This window comes from Indicator indicator, chromosome 2 (assembly GCF_027791375.1).
Source record: "Indicator indicator isolate 239-I01 chromosome 2, UM_Iind_1.1, whole genome shotgun sequence".
NCBI classification, from domain to species: Eukaryota; Metazoa; Chordata; class Aves; order Piciformes; family Indicatoridae; genus Indicator; species Indicator indicator.
In genome coordinates, this window is record NC_072011.1 from 47,387,331 (window position 1) to 47,409,696 (window position 22,366).

At 40.0% G+C, this 22,366-nt stretch overlaps 1 protein-coding gene across 4 annotated transcripts in view; it reads right to left on the reverse strand.

Moving 5' to 3' along the window:
- The window catches only part of PPM1B (protein phosphatase, Mg2+/Mn2+ dependent 1B), a 60,056-nt gene that overhangs the window by 18,155 nt on the left and 19,535 nt on the right, over positions 1-22,366 (reverse strand). For 3 of the 4 annotated variants that reach the window (XM_054392108.1, XM_054392118.1, XM_054392099.1), the window contains exons 1-3: positions 18,253-18,386; positions 4,716-5,579; positions 2,767-2,884 (exon numbers count right to left, since the gene is read on the reverse strand). In XM_054392108.1, coding sequence (XP_054248083.1) covers positions 2,767-2,884; positions 4,716-5,561 — 964 coding nt within the window. In that variant the 5' untranslated portion in view covers positions 5,562-5,579; positions 18,253-18,386. Of the gene's footprint in view, positions 1-2,766; positions 2,885-4,715; positions 5,580-18,252; positions 18,387-22,366 lie in introns of those variants that run through there. The other variant, XM_054392127.1, reaches the window with a different exon arrangement.

Genomic DNA, 22,366 nt, shown 5'->3' on the forward strand with positions numbered 1-22,366 from the left:
GCTCCTGGCTCTCTCCCAAAGTTTATTACTCTACTCAGATATAGTAAGATAACAGGCATTTATCTTAACTAGTGTCATCTAGGAAGCCAAGATGTAAGCCAAGCTCTGAGAAACATGCCTAGAGTTTGCATTTGAAGTGACCACTAACTCTCTCTCATCTCAACAGAAACCAGAAATAGGCAAACCATTTCCATTTAGGTATCATTTGAATAGGAGGGAAAGACACTAAACACAACAGTGGCACATTCAGAGGTAACTGAACTATAGTCTGAAGAATATCCTATATATATATATTTAAAAACTACACATTTGTTACATCAACTATCTAGATTACTGGAACATTTATGAAAACAAAACAAAATTAGAGTTTACCTTGTTTGGTTAGGAGTGCAATAAAAAAATACCCCAAGACTATCTAGACAAAAAAAATATGACTGATTTTCACAGGCTGTTTCACACAAATGAAAGAATAAATTATAAAGCACCTCCAGGACTGTCATTTCTAGCATTAGAATTTTTGATACTGAAGGGGCAAAACTCACACGTGTCCACAATTCTATGTCATAGTTGCATTTTACACTGAAGTAGTGTTAATAAAAGTTATGAGTAGGATGAGTGGGATTTTTGCTGTTATACACTCTCAGAAGATTCTTGGTCTCCCTGGGCCTACAGTACAGGATTACTTCTCTTTTACACCTAATGCTACTTACTTGGATATCAACTACATTCTAATAAAAGCATGCCCAACCAGCCCTTTCAGTATCCTTTAGAGCATGTTAAAAAAAAAACAAACAACCCAAAAAAAAAAACAGTGAATGTCTCAGAGATTCAAATAAACCAAAACCAACCTATGCAGTAATTCTTATGCAATACTGCGGGAGTCCTGTATTAGAAATTCTCATTAAATAGTGCTAAAAAAGGGGAATCAATCATTTTACCTCTACAGATTATACACACCACACTTGGGTGTCTGGAAGTTTCTGGATCCACACTGAAAATCTGGCTGTCACATCTTTCATCAGACAAACAAACAAAAAAAAGCTCAGGCAGTCAGTGGCCATAGCTGTGGTCATTAAGACCTTGTTACAGTCTCAAGATGGTGGCTTCATTGTTATTTTGACTTGCAAAGTCCTAAACGGCTGAGCAATCAAGTTTTGAACTACTTTGTTGCAACTCTGCTGAACAGTCCCCTGCAGACTGACAGTATCACATTTTTCAATATGAATACAGAAAAGTATGACCAGGATAGCAATATTAAAATTAAACCAGTGGCCTCAGCACCTTGAACAAATAAATCTAAGGTGGCTACATGACTCATTATCCACCTACAAAAGGACCACCTCTTCATGAACCACAGCCCTGAAACCAGTCAATAACATGTACAATCACCTCAGCCAGTTTTCTCTTAAGGAAATCCTTTTGAAATGTCCTTGAACACCGCTGCTATAACTATTAGCTCCAACAAATAGGTTAATAAGCTGCACCACCATAAGCGGGTGAGACAGTACTTCAGCACTCTTCAGGTAAGATTACACAAATTTCAAGAATCAGAAAAAAAAGTTTTCAAAACCTCTGACAACTGCTTCTCTCCAATGACAGTACTTCACAGGATTATTCCAGCAACATACACAACAGCAAGACAAACTGTTGCAAAACCACAGTAATTTTCATGCCTGATTTTCTTCTGTAAAAAAAAAAAAAAATTCTGTGCCAACACAAGAACAATACTATAAAAAGAGGCAAATGTAAGTACCAATCCTGAACTTTAGTCACAGTTGTAGTTTCTACCAAAACTACAATTCTACCACGGCTACAATAACTGAGAAGACTGAAGAGACTAGGATGCCAGTACATCTGTACTGGCCTCAAGACTGGTTTAAAAGATTTGGTCTAAACTGGCTTGAGACCTCGGAACAACTTTAACCAGTGACAGGGTATTTTCAATCAGAAGAAAGAGTTTGAAAGTCTGTTTCAAATGTTAGTTTTTCTGACATTAAGAAAAGCAGAAAAGTAATAAACAAACAAGGGCAAATCTTCATTTTTGATCAAATCTAACTTGCTTTTTTAACTGTTTCTGCTTGAAGGAAGAAGTTGCATTCAGCCTTTTGGATTGTTTAGAAAAATCAGTGACTAAATGAAAGTAGACAGGAATTAAACTTAGTCCTCCATGAAAGTTCTAGATGATTTATTGGATTTTATTCACACATACACACTTGGTAAGCACTTGGAATCCAACGGGGTGCTTTAAGGCTCTTGTATTCATGTGTTTTGATCAATTATACTCTGTTGGGTTTTTGCAGAAATGCATTTTTAAAAGTAGCCAGTTTAAAAAACAAACAAACAAACAAACAAACAAAAACTCACAACAATGTCAAATAGACACAGTTAAAATAGCTTGGATAATTAAGTTAATAAGTTGACCTGTTATGAAAACCCAGTACAGCATTTTCTTCATATATCAAATACTTTTACAAAACAAAAGGTACAAGTATCACAAGTATCTCTTTTAATGTTTTATAAGACATGAACAATATCACAATTTACTTAGCTGATAGAATATTCTACAGGTCAAAATGCAACCACACTTGAGCTCACATTAAGAAAACACTCGCAGAATACCAGAATAAACTGACTAGATAGCTCAAAACTTTTTTCCTGACACAAAACCACTTGATCCAACATAGTAGCATGATGATTTTCAAAGTTCTGCTTGCATGCTCAAGAATGTTATGGCAGCATTTTTAGTGAACAAAATAGATTTCTTACCTTCAACCCGTGATTCTAAGTACTTATCCAACTCAGCATCTTTTTTCACTGCCTCATCTGAGACCTTAGGAGCATTTGAAAAACAAACTAGTACAATACTCATATTATCACGACTCCCCTACACAACAAAGAAAAAAGAAGAGTTAGGATCTTCAGTCTTACTTTTCATTTCTCCATTCTAGTTATAGATTTGTTTCAAATACAGTACTATAGATATACCTGGGAAGAAAGAAACCTTGCAATAAAACAGAATTTTGATTAAGATCCTCATAGTTCCCCATTTAAACTACTTGATAAAATTAATTTCACTCATTTTTATTGTACATTCTTAGTCTTAAAATTTTACGTATTTAATGGACTGGCTTAAGAGTCAGCTGTATAAAAATTTTATCTAGAAAATCAGGTCAGAAATTAGACAGCTATTTAATGTTATCTTAAGCTCAATTAAAAAAAAATCATGTTGTAAAAGAAAAAGCAGCTCACCCAAGACTACTAGAACAGCTAGCTCCATCTACTAATCTGTTTCGGTTTGAGAGCATTCACATATGACCCTACATTACAAGTCTGTTTATCAGAATCTACCTGTGTCATACAGGGCACCTTGAAGAAAGCAGTACAAAACATTAATTCAATTAGTATGGCCAGGACGACCTTAGATTATCATGTGTGCTCAGCAATGTTAGCCAACAGCTTTTTTAGATACTAATGTTAAGGCTAGTTATCTACTACTAAGCTCAGATAACACTTTCCTGCTTAATTCTCAAAATAATCCACAGTCAAATTTAAAAATACAGTGTCTAAGTCTCTTACAAGCAAATCCACCAGAATCATAAGCTCCTGGTTTGAAATTAAGATCTCAAACTTTTGTCAGGAGTGGAATTTTTAGTGCCCTCAGTCACTGCACACTATTCCTGCATAAACGTAACCTACTGGATATAGTTCTTGTCACCTATCACAATTCTCCTCCTGAAGAAATTAAATAAGAAATTGACATTATAATACATTGCTTCCAAAATATTCAGGAGTTACTCTACATTCCCTTTCACACCATGCATATGGGGACACCTATCTTCTACAGCAGTTCACAACATATGGTACAATTCACATCCTGAGGACAGAGGACAACATTCTAATATTGTTACGAATTGCAGGAATCCACGATCTGACTTTATAAAATAAAAAGAGGTTCAGTTTTACTGAAAGTATACTCAAGTAACCATCCTTTAACAAGGCTGGCTCAAGTGCTGGTCAGAAATGCCACAGCATTTAAACCAATCATATATTCTATGGTATAAGCTGTAACATAAACCTATTTCTTGGAAGAAAAAAAAATTACTTACCCTTTAGTACTGGAATTCTGAATTTTAATATTTTCCTCAGAATTGCATATTTGGTCTGTGGCCTACAGAATGAACTGTTTGGACTAGTAGGAGTTGCACTTTCCAGGGAATGCTGGAAATAGTATACCTACGAAACATCTGTAGATTGGGCTGTAGTTGTTCTGAACAAACTCTAATTTGACAAGTGCTTCTCCATCTAAGCTAAAATGAGCTGAAGACACCACTTCAGATGACAGACCTTTAAGATATGATGGTGCAAACACTGGTTTAATGCCCAACTTGAAACAACAGAAAATACTAGCCAAAATACCTTACCTTGCACAGTATTTATTGATTCCAAAAATTTGGAAGTTTAGAGCTGGAAGTATATGGAAACATTATCTAAGAAAATAATAGTAAACTTTTCTTTTTGCAATTGCTAACATCTCTCCAGGCACAAAGGATGAAGCTGCCTTTGCCGAAAAATATATCTATAGTCAGACGGAGACAGAAGTTTGAAGGAAAGAAGCGGAAGAAAAGAAGGAGGAAGCCAGGAACTGCTGTTAACACTGTATCCATCTTAATAGAAGATCATTTTAGAATAGCTGCTTGGGGAAAACAGTTACATACCTTATGTAAACAAGTGTCTACTACCCAATTGCACACTTTTTCCAGGTCATCTGATACTTCAAGTCTAGACTTAACAAATTCACAGAGCTCTTCATTGCTCATTACATCCCAGATTCCATCACAAGCCAAGATAATAAACTCATCTTCTTCTGCCCTTAAAATTTCACAGACCTCGGGCTCTGGAGAAACAAGTTGTTCTGTAGGGCCTTTACCATCCACACATTTGTAGTCATAGTCCCCCAGAGCTCGAGAAACTGCCAATGAGCCATTAACACGTTGAATCATTACACTGCCTCCTGCATTCTGGATTCGCTCTTTCTCCCTTGGGTTGCAAGGCTTGTGATCCTGTGTTGAAAAACAGACTTGTCCATTCCTATAGAGAACAGCACGAGAATCACCACAATTGATAAAGTATACATGCTCAGGTGAAATCATAACTCCCACTGCTGTTGAGCCACTTCTGTCCATTCCATTTCTGAGGTCTGAGAAATTGCGCATGTACTCATCAATTTTCAAAAAGCCAGTTCTGATCCCACTCTTGACATTTTCCACTGAAGGTTCAAGAGCAGATCCAGGTTTTTCTGTCGCCCGAAAGTCTTCATTGTTAGTGATGTGTTCTAGTAAGTGTGTGGAGCAGTAATTTGCAACACGAGATCCTGCATGACCATCGTAGACAGCAAAAAAGGACCAGTCCTCTAAGCCATGGGGAATACCTACAACAGCTGTGTGAGCATCTTCCATTTCCACTCTCCATCCCTGCATACTGCTGAGGCCATAACGCAAGCCATTCCCTGAACCATGAGCATTATGTTTTTCAGTTTTTGGTTTATCCAAAAATGCACCCATGTTTATGCAATATTGAACCTGGAAAACAGAGAAGAAAAGTCTTATTTATAAATCACCATTCCATATAGTCTTTGTTATCCCTTTCCTATCTTTCTTCTTTATAAAGCAAGTGATAAAGCATGCATGTGTGCAAAAGTCAACTGTAGCAGCATGAAACAAATAATAAATAACATGAATTTAGCATGAATTTTCTGACCTCCCACCCTTCCCCTTTTTTTTGGTGAGGTGGTGTGCCTTTTAAAAAGCTACTTCACCAAAATTAAAGGCTCTCCGTATGAAGGCAGAATAGCTCACATACCTTTGCAGCCCTGCCAATTTTGCCATTCTCTACAGAAACTAATTCATGTTGGAAAAATAACAACTATGTCACTTCTATCCTCTTTACACTTCTGTTGTGGCATGAAGAAAAGCTTCATAAATAAGAATGGGCTGGTCACACCAGCTTTACACACTCTATGCCATTTCTGGATTCTTGTAGAGCATGGCAAAAATGACGATAGGGGAATGCAGTCCATCTGCCAAAGGAAGCAAGGAGGCAAAACAACTTCAGTTCAAGGAAACTTTTCCCTTAATAAATTACACTTTGTCCTTTGTACAACAACATCCATTTTTTGCTATTACCAAAGACATTCATAAACTTACATGTGATTTTAAGTTCAAAGCTACAATGACCCTGATTTTAAAACACATCCAGTTACAACAGGTACCTTCTAAAGGAAGAAAATACTCCCACAGAAAATTAGAAGTTCTTCAATATTTAGAGACCTACTTCAAAATATGAGAAAGAACAACCTCCAGTGAGCAAGCTTACAGGTAATATGCAAGTAATCCATGTTGGAGATTTAGAGGACTTCAGCTCCCCTTTGTATTCAGTTTGCCTTTCAGGGTTTTTGTAGCAAGGGGGCTTCTGTGAGAAGCTGCCAGAAGTTTTGCTTGCATCTGATAGAGATAATGACAGATGCCTGCAAGTCAAACCCACCACTGGCCAAGGCTAAGCCTGTCAGCAACGGTGGTCGCACCTCTGTGATAACATCTGAGACAGGGAAAAAGTTATGCAGCTGGAGAGGGAAGTGAGAATATGTGAGAGCAATTCTGCAGACACCAAGGTCAGTGAAGGAGAAAGAAGGTGCTCCAGGCACCAGAGCAGCGATTCCCCTGCAGTCTGGGGTGAAGACCATGGTGAAAGCAAGCTGACCCCCTGCAAGTCTTGTATGTTAATGGGGGAGCAGATATCCAACTGCAGCCTGTGGAAGGCCCCACACCAGAGCAGGTGGATGCCCAAAGGAGGCTGTCGTTCCGGGGGAAGCTCACACTGGAGCAAGCTCCTAGAAGACACTGTGGACCCGTGGAGAGAACCCAGAGCAGGTTTGCAGGCAGGATGTGTAACATGGAGGACCTACACTGGAGCAGTCTATTCTTGAAGGACTGTACCCTATGGAAGGAGGACACACTGGAGCAGTTCATGAAAACTACAATGCCACATGAAAAACCCACACTGGGAAAGTTCATGGAGGGCTGTCTTCCATGAAAGGGACCTCACACTGAAGCAGTGGAACAGGGTGAGGAGTCCTTCCCTCTGAGGAGGAAGCAGTGGCAGAAACAACATGGATGAACTGACTGCAGCCTCCATTCCCCATCCTCCCATGCCTGTTTTGCCTGTGACAGTCATAGCTGAACAATCCCTCCCTCTCCTTATCCCAACCCAGGAGCCTGTGCACACACACACACTATAGGGGGGGGGGGTGTGTGTGTGTCATAAAGCAGCTTGGTTGTCATCTTGTGTCCGGACAGGGTCAACCCACCATAGTCTCTTGTAATAGATTCAGTGGTCCTACGCATACTTGATAAACCACCTTGCACTTTGAGAAGTCAGTAAAGATACCATAGTACTTTCTTGAGAATTTCAGAAATTCAAATACCAATACCTCTGACTACACTAAAAATGACTGCTTCATGAAACTCTTAGTGAATATGAAAAATCATAGCAGCCTTCATCCAAACAGAATTTGAGAGAATTCTGCTGTGACTGATCCTGAGCAGTCAGTCACCAGGTCTGACAGTAGTACCCACCAAGCCTACAGACTTGTAACAATCCAGTTTTGGTTTAACTTCGTTATCAGGTCAGAAAAAGAGGTTAGTAAGTCCTTACTTCTCCCATTTTCTTCAGCTAAAAATACTTTCACCAAACACGGTTTGCTTTGACACGAGAGATAGAAAGAAATAATACAACGCAAGGAGGAAGATTACAGTTAGATTGTACACCCCATGTCTCTTTTTAGGGTTAAACTTTAGGACTTTCCTCAATATAAACCCAACTTCACAATACCCCTCAAACTGCTACAGTGACCTAACATGAAGTGGCAATGGTCACTACAAACCCTACAGCTTGCTTACCAGTTTTATCACTTTTCAGGTGTCTCCCACTCTTAATGCAAATTTTAACAAAATTCCCCCAATAATGCAGCAACTCCATATCTGCATTACTTTTTAGTCTAGTTTCACTGTCTCGATTCAGATTTAGTGGCCTTTGATTCAGGTGCTACTAACACGAAAAAGAAGCAGAGACTGAATACTACGTAACTCGATGTACTCAAAAAAAAAATAAAAAAGAGCAGAGAGAAAGCACCTACCTAAGTCAAATCAACTGATGAATGCCACAATTTAAATAACTCCTATGTCTGATTACTATGCTATGTTCTAATTACAGGTCTTCAAATTATCTGTTCTGACATGGAAAACATGAAAACACTCACAAGACTCCAGGTGTAGAAAGATTTGCTATTGATGGTTTCTTAAACAGCCAGCTAGAAATGGAGGTCCTTTTACATGGACACAGTATTGTGCTAAAACTGTGCAATTCTCCCTTTAGTTAGGCTAGGAGATACTACTGTAATTTTTGACTGTTTCTCACTTATTAGCGAACTCTATACTTCCATAAACTAGTTGTCTCTATGTACCACTATTGCTCCTGCCATCAACTCTGATGTTACGACACACTCTTAAGTCCTAACATTTTCTTCTCTGAAGTTTCCTACCTGACAAATCCTACATGATATCCTTATCTCATTGTGGCAGTTTAGGCTGGGTGCCTCCTGTTACTGCCACATAAGTCACATCTCCGGTGTCTCGAGTGTTCAACCCAATAAGGTGGACACAGGCAACAGCATATTTCTACCCATAACTCCTGCACCCTATAAATTCATCTGCAAAGTCATTTTCTTCCTCTTTCTTCTCTCTCTGGTCCCGTGGGAGATGCTACTGGGTAACAGTCAGGGAGTATCTCCAAAGCCTCTTAGGCCTCTCTAGGCCTAATACCAGGAAGAAAAGTGGAGAGGGGGGGCAGTCTCAGACCTGGCCAACCTGAGACTAACCTACCAGTGGGGGGGGGAAGAAAGAGGGGTTTTGGGTAGACCTTCATGTAGGGAGAAGGAAAGAGGTGGGAGGCTTTTGGGTGCTGTGTAAGGGACTCTGTACACTTTGGGATATCTTTGCCACTACGCTTGTAGTTTCTGTAGTTTCACCAATTGCTTTTCCATTTAAACTTTCCATTACTCTTCCATCCATTTCTGTGAGTGTCATTCTTTTGTCCCTCCTGGGGCAATAGAGGATCTGTCTGGCCCTAAACCAGCACACTCATACACAGGGAAAATAAGCAATTATTCGGGCTCAGGAAATCAAAAATATCCACCTATCTGAGGCATTGAATTAACACGACACAGATGAAGCCAAATTCACTGGCATGCAAGAAGAATTTGTGAACAGTATCCTTTTCCCCACAGCTACACTGCAAAGACTTTCTTATTAGATCAGCTATATAATAAAGAGTCTTAAAATTAGGACTGGGCATAAGTTTGAATTTCTCTGTTTAAAAAGTTGTCATGGTAGGGCCAAACAGGCGCAGCACAAAACCCTTGTGCACAAAACCCTTGTGCACAAAACCCAAAAGGCATTGATGTGTCTAGACATGGTCCTCCTCTCCTCCCTCCTTCCTGCAGAAAGTCGGGATAACACAGGAAAAGGAACAAAATCACCCACCATCCGCTGAAGCCACATGAGCCCAAGACTGCATGGCACTTTCGTGCCGGCAACATGCTGTGCCAGCACCGTATGAGAGTGCCCCAAAGCCTCAACAGCTAATACACAGCAGCAGTACTCCCCACTTGGGTGGAATCAGCTGTGAGTAATTAATTCATTGCCTCTTTGGCTTAAGGGTTTGTGTCAAATGTCTCCCCCCATGCAGTCACGCAATTTCCACAAGAGTGACAAAATATTGTATGTAGTCTTTTACTTATGTTTACTCACTATATGCAACCATTATGCTATCACCATACTTATATTATACTATTTACACTGTATATATAGTAAATTATGATTGAAGCCAGTTTTAAAGATCTTTATTTTTGATCCCAGAAAACTTGGGATTGCTTTTGATTTACCAATTTTAAAAATGCTGACACATAAATTTACAATAGGCACACATTATTGAATTTTTGAGCAAAAGCTCTGCTTGAAGTTGGGTAGTAACAACTACTGTAGCTCCACAGACAGAAGTACTGGCAAAGTCAAACAGCAATTACTAGAACCTAAGAAATAGATCTGAATATTTTACTTTCACTTTAAAATAAACTACATAAAAGGACAGTGATTATTATCCCTGTCTACTCACTATAGGGTTTGTTTGTTCTGAGGGTTTTGTTTGTTTTTAAATAAGATGTGGCCATGGCACTCACCATTAGGAAGGATCTCAGCTGACCAAAGATAGTGACACAGAAATTAAGTACCAATATAAACCTTCCATATAGTGTCTACTAATGAAAAACTCCTCCTGCAGTGATGACATGAAAAAAACTCAAAAGGCTTTTCAACCAGAAGTATCAATCTTGAAAGTGCTCCCCACTACCAGATAGAATATGCACCTTGGAGCTACAACTGACAACTTCGAAACAAAAGTTTGTTTCTCTACTGCTACAACAGTTGAGAGGATCTCTGCCAGCACCTTCTTTTCCTTCAGAACTGCCAGCAGAGATGCTTCTGCCTTTACTCTTTGAACTGCCTCAGCAAAAATGTGCAAAGTTAACTTGAGTATTTGGAAACTTTATGCTTTGACTGCAGTGGGTTTAGAAGCCAGCAGTTTAGATAGCAGATCCAAAGGGGCTGTAATCTTCAACAGGGAAGACAGTAGGGCAAACACAGAAAGAAGTAACAGAAGTGAGGTTAAGAGCTATAACATTTTTAACTGTGTTGCTAACACCAGGAAAACATATATGCTTGTGGTCTTTTCAGAGGTTCATTTTTATAGTCCACTTTCTTGCACCTTATTAAAACATGGATGAAGCTAAGAAACTGCCAATCTTCAATCCTATCTTTTATGCAACTATCTGTCTCTCATGGACACTTCCATGCTGTTGCTTCTTGTTTTTTCTGGAATGCAGTTTGGTAAATACAAAGATAGAGACCACACCTCAGATATTCAAGATGAACTTCACAACAACATTGAAAGTGGACTGAATCTAGCTTTGCAAATTATGGCATATAGTACAAAGCCATCAGTGCTGAGGGTGATGTGTTTTTAGTCACCAAGCCTTTATTGTGCAACTTAGATCTTACAGAAATTGACTTCACATAGTTTTGTGGCCAAATAAAAGCTTAAAAAAAAGTTTTAAAAATGCAGTGCTCTGTGTTCACTACACATATTCTGTGCTTGTCAGTATGATTTCTGATAGTCAACAGCCCTTATCTCACATCGGCACCACAGCTAGGACTTAACAGAAAAATAACTAATGCAGTGTCACTCTCGGGGAAAAAAAACTGCTGTAGTCAATGACTTAATGTCACTCATCTTGGTTTGCCAGTGATGTGAAATGTAAATTCTTGCCAAGAAATGAACAGCAGAGATATTTATAGAGATTTTATAAATATTTATTTACACGGTATATTACAAGTTATTTACAGTCGATACTTACAGGTCCTAGTATTCAGTTGGAAAGAATCAATTCTGGAGAATGTATATATATGGGCACTTGGAACAGCTTGAGGGGATTTGGAAGTTTGGAAAGTAAAACCAATTTGGAAAATAGAGAGTGGGGGTAGATAGTGCTTGTCAGGGACTGGCAAGCCCACAAACAGGTGGTTTGGCCCAAACCTCCACAGAAACTCTATGAAGAACTATTTGGCTTACTCACGAACTAAAGAGCTTTGCGAGATCTTTCCTTGATACTATGTTTGTATTCCCAGAATTGTAGCACGGCTGTGCCATAATAAAGAAATTGAAAAATGGCGCTGACTGTGTGGCGCTGTGCCGCGTGGTTGCTGCTTATCCTCGGAAGAAAAGGTCCTGGGAGTTTTCAGGTGAGCTTCGGAGGCCTTTTGCAACTCAGTTCGCGGAGTGTGCTGCGTAGATGAGCTTGCGGCTCTGGTGGAAAAGCCTTGTTGCCGGTGTCACAGGGCACAGCAAAAGCAGCTTCTCTGCGGGGCTGGGGTGACCTTTTCCGCGATCCGTGGGGATCAGCCGGGGAGGTGCTGGTCCTGCCGAAGCGATGTCCCCGCTCCAGGGAAGCTGTAGCAGTGCAGGATGGGCGGTGCACACAGGTTACCATGGTTCCCTTGCTCAGTGATCGGTCAGGCAACAGTGGCGATCCACGGCAATACACTTGGAAACGCCGGTTTGAGTCCCAGGTAAAAGTGGATCCTTCGGCAGCACAGGACGCGAGGCAAACATGGGCACTCACACGGGAACAAGCACAGGTACAAGCATGGAGCACTTGTTTACCAAAAAATACCCCATTTAACATTTGCCACACGAACACTGGTCAGTGAGCATCCTTTGCAAACAAAGTAATCAACCAAAGAAATGATGTTTTATCAAATGTAGTATGAGCATACCTGAGCTTTGTTTACCACAATGGGCCCAGGGGTTTTGTTAGACTCGGTGGCGCCAAGACTTCTCCACCCCGCGTCTCCAGAAGGGTGAGGGAAGAGGGGTTCAAGCTGAACATGTAGGGCCATGTCCTGGCACTATTTGGGATGCAGTCTTGGGCATAAGCATCATTCACCACAGCCAGGTAACAACTTCAGGTTCTCTTCACCAAGATCTCCTCCAAACACCATGAAGTCTGGGAAATTCAATCTCTTCTGTTATCTGCAAACAGTTTATCTAAATTTCAGAGTAACTATACAAAAGGTGATACCCAAGATACTCAGGCTGGTTCATTAAGTACAAGAACACTGGACAAAGCAAACAGATTACTGCTTCTAGCACGTTCATGGAAATAGAATGGCCCATTTTTTTGAGATTTTCTTTGAAATTAGTTCTGTTGTCTGATTCAATTCTCTCTGGAGTACCATGTCTCCACAGGATTTGTCTTTCCAGACCAAGAATGGTAGTACATGAAGTAGCATGAGGTAGAGAATAAGTTTCCAACCATCCAGTGCTTGAGTCTACCATAGTCAGCACATATTGTTTACCAGTTCCAGAACGAGGTGGAGTGATATAATCAATCTGCCACACTTCACCACACTTAGACCATTGTTCACCATACCACAAGGTCTTGATTCGCTTAGCCTGCTTAATAGCAGCTCCATCTCATCTTGTTTCCAACAAGACGACAGGAACCATCTGTGAACAAAGCATATTTCTTTTCATCATCAGAAAGATCACTGTAAGGAGGAGCTTCCCCAGCATGAGTTGCTTCTCTTCTCTGGAGGTTTTGTACAGTCAGTGCCTTCTGGCCAATTTGTGATCACTTCCACCAGACCAGGCCTTTCAAGACTTCCCATTCGAGCTCTCTTTATTATCAGAGCCATCCACTTAGATGGCCTGATGTGGCGAAAAACCTTTACCTTTGAACATCTAATTTGAAACTGGTAATCTGGGAGCTAAAATAAGTTGTGACTCAGTTCCAATCACTTCATAAGCAGCTTTTAGTCCATCAAGCAGCTAATCTCTCTTTCTCTGGAGTATAATTTGCCTCTGAGCCTTTGTAGCCATGACTCCAGAAACCAAGTGGATGTCCGTGTGTCTCACCTGGAGCTCTCTGCCATAAGCACCAGGTTGGACCATTCTACTTGCAGCCATATGCAGAATGTTCTTAATGTCCAGACCAGTTCAAACAGGTCCCAAACCCATGGCATGGACTACTTCTCACTTTATCTGGTAAAAGACTGATTGTTCCTCAGGATCCCACCGGAAAATTATTTCTCTTTCGAGTCACATCATACAGAGTTTTAACAATCTGACTGTATCCACGGAAATCTCTGAAATCCCACTGCACCCAAGAAAGGTAGAGTGTCCTTCTTATTCATGGGATTTGCCATGGTGGAGACTGTTTATCACATCCAGTGGAATGTGATGGCAACCATCATGCCACTACACTCGCAGAAACTGGATTTCTCTGGCAGGTCCTTCTACCTTGTCTCGCTTAATGGCGAAACTGGCTTTCAAGAGAATGTCAATTATTTTGTTACCTTTCTTGAAAACGTCTTCAGCAGTTTTACCCCACATGATGATGTCATCCATGAACTGAATGTTCTGGAGCTCCACCTTTCTCCAATGCATCATGAATCACTGCATGACTAATTGTTGAACTGTGTTTCCACCTCTGGGGCAAGCGATTGAACATATACTGGACCCCTCTTCAGGTGAAGGCAAACTGAGGCCTGCATTCCTCTGCTATGGGAATAGATTAGCAATGTCTATGGTAGCATACCACTTGGCCTCCTTGGATTCCAGCTCATACTGGAGTTCCAGCATGTCCGGTACAGCTGCACTCATGGGTGGAGTCACCTCATTCAGGGCACTGAAGTCAACTGTCAGACACCACTCTCCATTTGACTTTCACACAGGCCAAGTCGGACTGTTGAAAAGTGAATGAGTTTTGCTGATGACATTCTGACCTTCCAATTGACGAGTCAAGTTACAAATGGGCACCAAAGACTCACGGTTGGTTCTGTATTGCCTGTGATGCACAGTTTGAGAAGCAACTGGCAATTTCACATCCTCTATCTTATGTTGTTCCACAACTGCAGATTCATCTGAGAGTTCAGGTTTAATAGACAACCTTAATTTTTCTCCATCAATTTCTATGCCCTTCTCTCAGAAAGTCAATTCCCAAAACGCAAGGTGGATCTGGTCCTGTTTCTTCCACTCCTTCGCAATTAAACTTATGTCAACCTGCAACTTAGTCAACTCTTGAGACCCACCAGTGATTCCTAAAATAGTTATACACTCTGTCCCTCGATAATTTGATGGTATTATCATGCGCTGAGCTCTTGTGCTCTTGTGTCAACCAAGGCCCTGTACTTCTGAAATTCTGAAGTGCCAGGCCTCTGAATGTATACATCCTAATAAACTCTGTTATCTCCATTCTCCCTCTCCTCCCCCTAGCAAGAGGCAGGGCACCCCTAATTATGCACATTGCATTTACACGTACAGTTGACAAGTGCTTAGTGTTAGTGTCAGAACCACTGTTGGAGCAATTGGAATTGTTCTGGGAAACTGAGGTAGTGGCAGCTACCCTTCTGGTAGTGTTACCTCTGGTTCTGCCACTCTGCAGCTCTTGCACTTTCTGTAAGAGAGCAGAAGTGAGCTTACCATCCCACTTATTCATGTTTTCACCAAATGGGTCACAGAGAGTTATCCAAAGACTCCCACACAATTGCCGTCTATTTTGGATTGGCCTAGTTTGAACCAGCCTTCTAGGAGGACCTCTGTTCCCAACAGCTGTATCTTGTATCCATTTAGATGAAGCAATGATCTCAACCCCCTTCACCAATTTGGATGATCCCCCATCCAAGACTGGGTTGTTAGTTTTAGCCTTTGCTTTACATGGAGGTGGGACTGGAGTTGGATGAGAAGGATCAGTTTCTACAGCAGCAACCAGGTTCACAGACACTGGTGCTGCTTGGAAATTTGCAGCTGGCTCAGCAGAAGCAGAAGCTGCTGGCATAGAAACCATGCAACCAGGCACACTTTGGGACCCCATCTCCACTGCTGGACTCACTTCCATTCCGGTCACCGTAGGCAGAAATCTCTATGCCTGTTTAGCCTCAGTAATGGCCACTGCTGGCGTCGCTGCTGCTGCCGCTTGTGCAGGGGCTACCACCTGAACAGGCACTGCTGGGCTCACTGCCGCTACCAGCACAGCTGCCACCACAGTTGCCATTTATGCAGGCATTGCCAGTGCTGGAGTCGCCATTGGTGCCGCTTGAGCTACCAGCTGCCAGAGTTTAGCTTTGCTGTCTTGTATCAGGCACTAAAGCAACACACTGACTGCTGATTCCAGATCTCCAGGTCAGTGGTAAAGGGGGCATCTGGACATTGTCTTTCCATTTCTAAAAGTGCTGTAGCTGTGTGCTTCCTAGCTCAGCGCTTCTGCTTTCTTCCCCCTCCCCCGCTATGATCTGAAACTGCTTCTTTGCTAACTTTTCACTCCCTGCCGCTGCCTGCAGAAAAGGTAAAAACTTGCCTAGTCCTATGTTTCTCTCTCCACAAAACTATATCCAACTCTAATATAGCAACAAAAGATGGCAAATACAGGCACAGAAGACAAGCCACTGTAGGACTCAATCACTTAAATAACTCACAGTTATGGCAACTGTGAATTCAAGAAACTCAGATGGAATACATACAGAAAAGTTACCATATCCCCCATAATCTACAAAACCAAAGCAATAATCACAAACACCTCCAAGCATTGCTTTCACTGAATTCCACAGCTTCATTTTGGCTTCCTTAATCTGAGCACAGCCCCACCTTGGAGAAGCACCAGTTAAGAATGTGGAAGGTTGAAATTGCCCCAAAACTAATCTGAATTACCCACCCCCCCCCAAAAATAAAATTGCCAGACTAGCTCAGTTTGGGATGGAAGCAAATTAAGCTGTATTGACAAGCAAACTGCAATCTAGAAATATGAAATGCAATGAATATGAACAAAATATATGTTATATGTACAATATATACATATATATTTACAGTTTATAAACAACACAAACTCCTCAGACCCCCTGGATGGATCCAGGGGACCCGTTCACCTCCTCCCTCCTTCCTGTTACCTCACACAGTAGTCAAAACAAAGATACCCTGGCAAGGCCACAGAGAGAAAGAAGTTGCAAGCAGCAGCAGCAACAGAAGAAATGACAGAACAGTTTATGCCTCTGCTCTGTATTCCCATTAGCAATCTCATTAATTATATAGACCTTATTATTATTTTTCTTTTACACCCAATGGTAATTTATTTTCAGTCTTTGCAGGGACTAGGCTAAAGTTCCCCCTTCAAATGGTAACAGTAAGAATCGGCAGTAATGACTCACCAACTTCAACCACCAATAAATTGTTTCTGAACAGGTCTGAAGACCAGAATAAGTGTTCTGCAGCACCACACTAAAATACTACCATTTATTTACATAGTTGAGGGGTCATTTGTTGATTCACACAAACATCTGAGGAAGTTGGACACAAGGAAAGATTGGGTTAAATGAGTGCTAGAGGTCCATTCCAACAAATTCATCCATGACTTACACGTCTGATATCATTGCAAAAAGTAAAAACATTCAAAGACATTAGTAACAAAAAATATCACAAAAAAATATTTGATCCCTTCCTTCAATGTAGCAACAGAACAATCAACGTCACCTCCTTGGCACAAGCCTGTCACTGACCTATGCATCATCCAACTTCAGAATAAGACATATGTGACTACTTGATACGAACAGTCCACATTCTTGCCCTGCTTCTATTGACAAGTACAGCCTAGGGCAAGCAACTTCCTGTTAGAGGCCAAATGCGAAATCAAGACTTAAAGGCCTTAGCTTGATCATAATTCTGCAAATCCAGCATATGCAATAAAGCCATTTCAAGAATAACTCTTCAAAAGACATACTCCCTGTTTAAAAACAGAAATATTAAGCAATGTATAAATTAAAATATGTAATCTCTATAACAGGTATTTTTGGTGGTGTGTGTGGGATATTTTTAATGCTACAGTCTTGTAGCATTGAAATTATCTTTGTTTAAAGAAAAAAAGTCGGAGTAAAAGAACATTAACTTTTAGTTCCCTACAGAGAAGTTTAGAAATGGTACAAGAGTTACCTCCACCACTGTTAGATGTCTTGGCTGCTGGTTTTCTCTAACTTTTTGTGATAGAAAATCATCAGCCAAAACATTCTTAATGACCTGGAAAACATAGACCTTGAAGAGTTGAAACTAAATGGGACTTATAATAGAAATTTAAGAGATTTTCTCTAATCTTACAAAAAAAATAGAGTAGCACTGCTGCTATTAGTATGTTTAAGGAAACAGATTTTGTGAGGAAGAAAGCCACACACAGATGGTAAACTGATCTCAACATGGTAGCAAATCACTTCATGACTTTTACCAACGAACACTATAGTCCTTTTTGTGAGAAAATGCCTTCCTCAAAATCTGAGTTGGCACATATTTACATGCTGCAAAACTACCTACATTAATAAATTTCCATTTATAAATACTGCTTTGTACTACAGCAGAGAGAAGCTATACTTTAAGTTCTATTTCCTCTACACTAAAAATAAGATTAAGCAAGAACCCATACAAATTTATTTAGTCCATTCTGAAATTTCTTTTAAATTCCTGATCAATTAAATTGCAAATTAAAACAGTCCTAGTTAAAGCAATTTTATCTTCCAATAAATTTCTAAAAGGCAGAATCTGTCTTACCTGTAATTGTCAAGTTTCTAGTTCAGTGCTAAAAGAATTAGTTTACATTCCTGCTGCCAAGAAGCACATCACAGAATGACTTGCAAAACCATGAGATAAAAGTACAGGACACAACATCTGCTTTGTTTTGGTATTTCCTAAAAAGAAACAAAGAAAGTAGTTAACTACTCCAGATGGTTTACAACACATTTTTATATCATTTTTTTCCACGAACGCAACTTTCTCCTAAATAAGGTGTGCTTGAACTAAAGTTATGCCTGTCTGTCAAAAGGGATTTCAGTACACCCTTCTAAACACCATATTAAAGATTCATGCTAACAAAGAACCAGATTTTAAAATCTTCTTATATTTCCTTCACCAACACAGATTCGCACTCAAAAAAAAAAAAATCTAACCTATCACTTCATATTCGAGTCTCTAAATTCAGTAAAACAGAAAGAATAGCTTTTGGATATCTGCTAGCATAACAGTGCTACTTGCTTAAGTTTAGTTATTTGCTTGAATGAGAGTATAATCCTTTAATGCTTGATGTGATTTAAATCCACCAAGTGCAGTACATATCATTTGCAAGTTCTTTATTCTGCATGCTGCGATGTAAAAATGTATAAGAATTTAAAACAAATGCAGTAAGATTCAGTTGTAAGAGTATTTCAGCTCCTATAAGAAACATTGTTTCTTTAAAAGTAGTTTCTCTAAAATTAATGTTCAGTTTAAAATGTAGCAAATAACTAATAATGCAGATATGTGTATCAACAGAAGCATCTAAGCATTTATCCATTTTTTTGAATGGGATGCAAATGTACAGATTCCTTTATGGATCAGGGACTACATATTTGATCTTATAAACCACTGCATCTTCCGTAAGTTAACATGACAGTACACTCGTAGAAGGAACTACCACAGGAAAAATTCTGTTTTGCCTGGGCATGAGAGAAATGCAAGCCTTATTCTAACACTTTTAAGTTTAAACTGATCACAGCACTCTAATGAACTCAAACAGGACTGCAGACCTTGACTTTAAACTCAACGATTGAAGAATGAAGCTATGACAATTCTTTATGGTTTGCCTCTTTCAAATACTAAAATAGTGCTTTTCAACTACAAAAATGTGCCATGAGCCAGAAATTGCTTGAGAGGAGCAATACTTTGCTACTGTCTGAAGAAGAATTCAGTAAGTTTTATGCCTGTAATATTCCACAACCACAAGGTCTGTATCTTCTTCAACATTCTCTCCCAGGCACCACAACAGGAAAGATAGTTCAAGGTATCAAATTAAGCTAGAAAAAGTTAATTATTTTCTGCCACTTGAGCTCTCTGAACCAGCATAAGAAATGAAAGATCAGACAAGTGCCAATGCCAGAATCATCTGCTGCTTCCCATTCAGATTTGCTCAGAGTATTGTGAAACTACACCTTAAGCAGCATCCACTAGATGGTGAGTATCCTAAAATCATTGTATTGGACTACAGGGCAAAAGTCCCCCCCAAAAAGTTTCATAAAAATAAGTTTTCTACAGGTATCCTATCTCCAAGAACTTCAGGAAAAAACAGAACATACGCAGCACAGATATACAAAGTTTCACAAAGCAACCTCTTAAACACATCAGAGAGTAGGATCCTGTGACATGAACGTAGAATTCATGACCAGAAAACAAATCCACTCAAGCATTGTCTTCCACCCACAGAAGATACCCTTAACTAGGAGGGTACAGAGTCCTTGCAGAATGAAGTGCTGAAGAGCCTCAGTTCTGTTGATGCTACTCCAGCAGCCTTTAGAAGTGTCTGACTCAAGCATTTTGTTTCTCAGAAGCAAGAGGGTTGACTCAAATTCTTCTACTCTACAGAGAATGTGAGAGAATCCATTAGATTACTGTGACTTTTAGCCCAGAAACAGGCTGCTTACAGTAGGGCAGATTTGAAGACAAGTGTTTTAAGGCTAAGAGCATCTTACCCCAGAACATGCACCCATTTGTACAAATTCTATTGACACTGTTTCTCAGAAGTGAGAAATACAATATTCAGTGTTCCAAAACACAAAAACATCTAACGATCTATACTCCACCAGTGAACACTACTACTACTTACTTCTGCACTGTAGCGTCTCTTACTTCTCCAAATTAGCTGCACAATTTTTCTATGTCAAAAACCTCTTCAGAGTCATGATACAGCTTTGGAATTACAACCTACTATATCCATTTCCCAATAATTGCTGTGCAAGAAATGCTCACATACACATCCAGAATGCTCATCATGATTTACATCACAAGAACAAAGCTGAATGCTTCCTATTAAAGGCTTAACAAAATTACAGTATTCATTAAGCATTTCATTTGGGCTCCTTAGACGTTTGGAGTACGTAAATGCTCCTAAGTTCAGTAACTTTCGTAATTTTTGGTGCTAAGAGATAAGTACCCTACGGCGAAATAGTTTTTAACTGAAAACTGAAATATTGCTTAACTAATAAATAATTTTAATTTCATCATGTTTCTAGTATTTTCTTCAGAAGGCAAAGCCTATGCAGTCAAAGCCATCCCAAGCAAATCACTACTCAAGAACTAACCCAAATATTCAAAAATAAGTACATGAAAACAAGTGATGCTGTCTAAAGAAATTTGAAAAGTGTTACCATGTTACTTTACAGAAGGATAGGCATCAAACACTAGTCTTCATGATGATTAAACATATACTTAATCCTGGCAGAAAAGCCCTAAATCTTGAAACTAAAAAGCTCTGTGAAGTAATTTCAGTGCTTCATTCTTTTTGAAGTAGTCAATCTAATTAATAATATGGTTTCGTAGAAAGCGCAAGAGTATCTTTCAACTGCATTTTAGAAGTAGCATCCAGGGGTTCTTAAAAAGCTAAATATGTCTTCAAATGAATTTAGCTGAGGTTTGGGTGAAAATTTAGATCAGTCAGTTTTAAGTTCAAGCTTTTATCTGTTAGTCATTTGAGCTATTCAAGGCTGAACAATAGGAAGATACTATGAAACTAGTATTTTACACTAAGCTAAAATCTCAATAATATGATGTTTAGAATTCTAATTAGGTCCATATTTTTAAATGTCACCTCATAACTGGTGGACATAAGCTACAGCATCAGAAAGCTGCTTTTTGGTACATTTTACAAAAGCTACTCTGAACTTTTTTACAAATAAACACATGTTTATTTGTAAGGCACTAATTCCTAAATTCTGTGATTACCTAAAAGACAATCTTCACATCAGCAAATTCACATCATGGACATATGGATGTCTTGGCAGCAATAACAGCTCAAGGAATATGTTCTTTCAGCAGTCCATTCCCATTTCCATGCTATGTGGCTGAGCAACAGACATAAATAGTTATGCTGGTACAAGTGCAGACTTTGGTCGCTTCAGGGATCTGCTAGACGACATGTCGTGGGACAAAGCCCTAGAGGGAAGAAGGGCCCAGGACAGCAGGTCAGTATTCAAGGATCACCTCCTCTGTGTCCAGGAGCAATGTAGACCAACAAAGAGGAAAGCAGGGAAGAATGCTAGGAGGCCTGCCTGGATGAGAAAGGAGCTGCTGGACACGCTGTCACTTAAAAGGAAACTCTACAAGAAGTGGAGGAAAGGACAGCTAGAATGGGGGGGATATAAGGAAGCTGCCTGAGCAGCAAGAGACCTGGTGAGGAAAGCCAAAGCACAGTTTGAATTGAATCTAGCCAGGGAGGTTAAAGGGAACACTAAGAATTTCTACAGGTATGTTAATGGTAAAAAGAAGACTAGGGAAGGTGTGGGCCCACTCAGAAAGGGAACAGGTGAAATGGTCACAAGTGACCTGGAAAAGGCTGAGGTTCTCAATGACTTCTTTACCTCAGTCTTCACTGCAAAGACCTCCAGCCACACTCCTGGAGTCATGGAAGATAATGGCAGGGACTGGGAGGAAGAACTGCCCATCGTAAGTGAAGATCAGGCTCGTGATCACCTGAAGAACCTGAAAGTGTTCAAGTCCATGGGACCCAACGGGATACACCCACAGGTACTGAGAGAACTGGCAGAGGAGGTTGCTAAACCCCTCTCTATTATATTCCAAAAGTCATGACAGTCTGGGGAAGTCCCCACAGACTGGAAAAGGGGAAACATTACTCCCATTT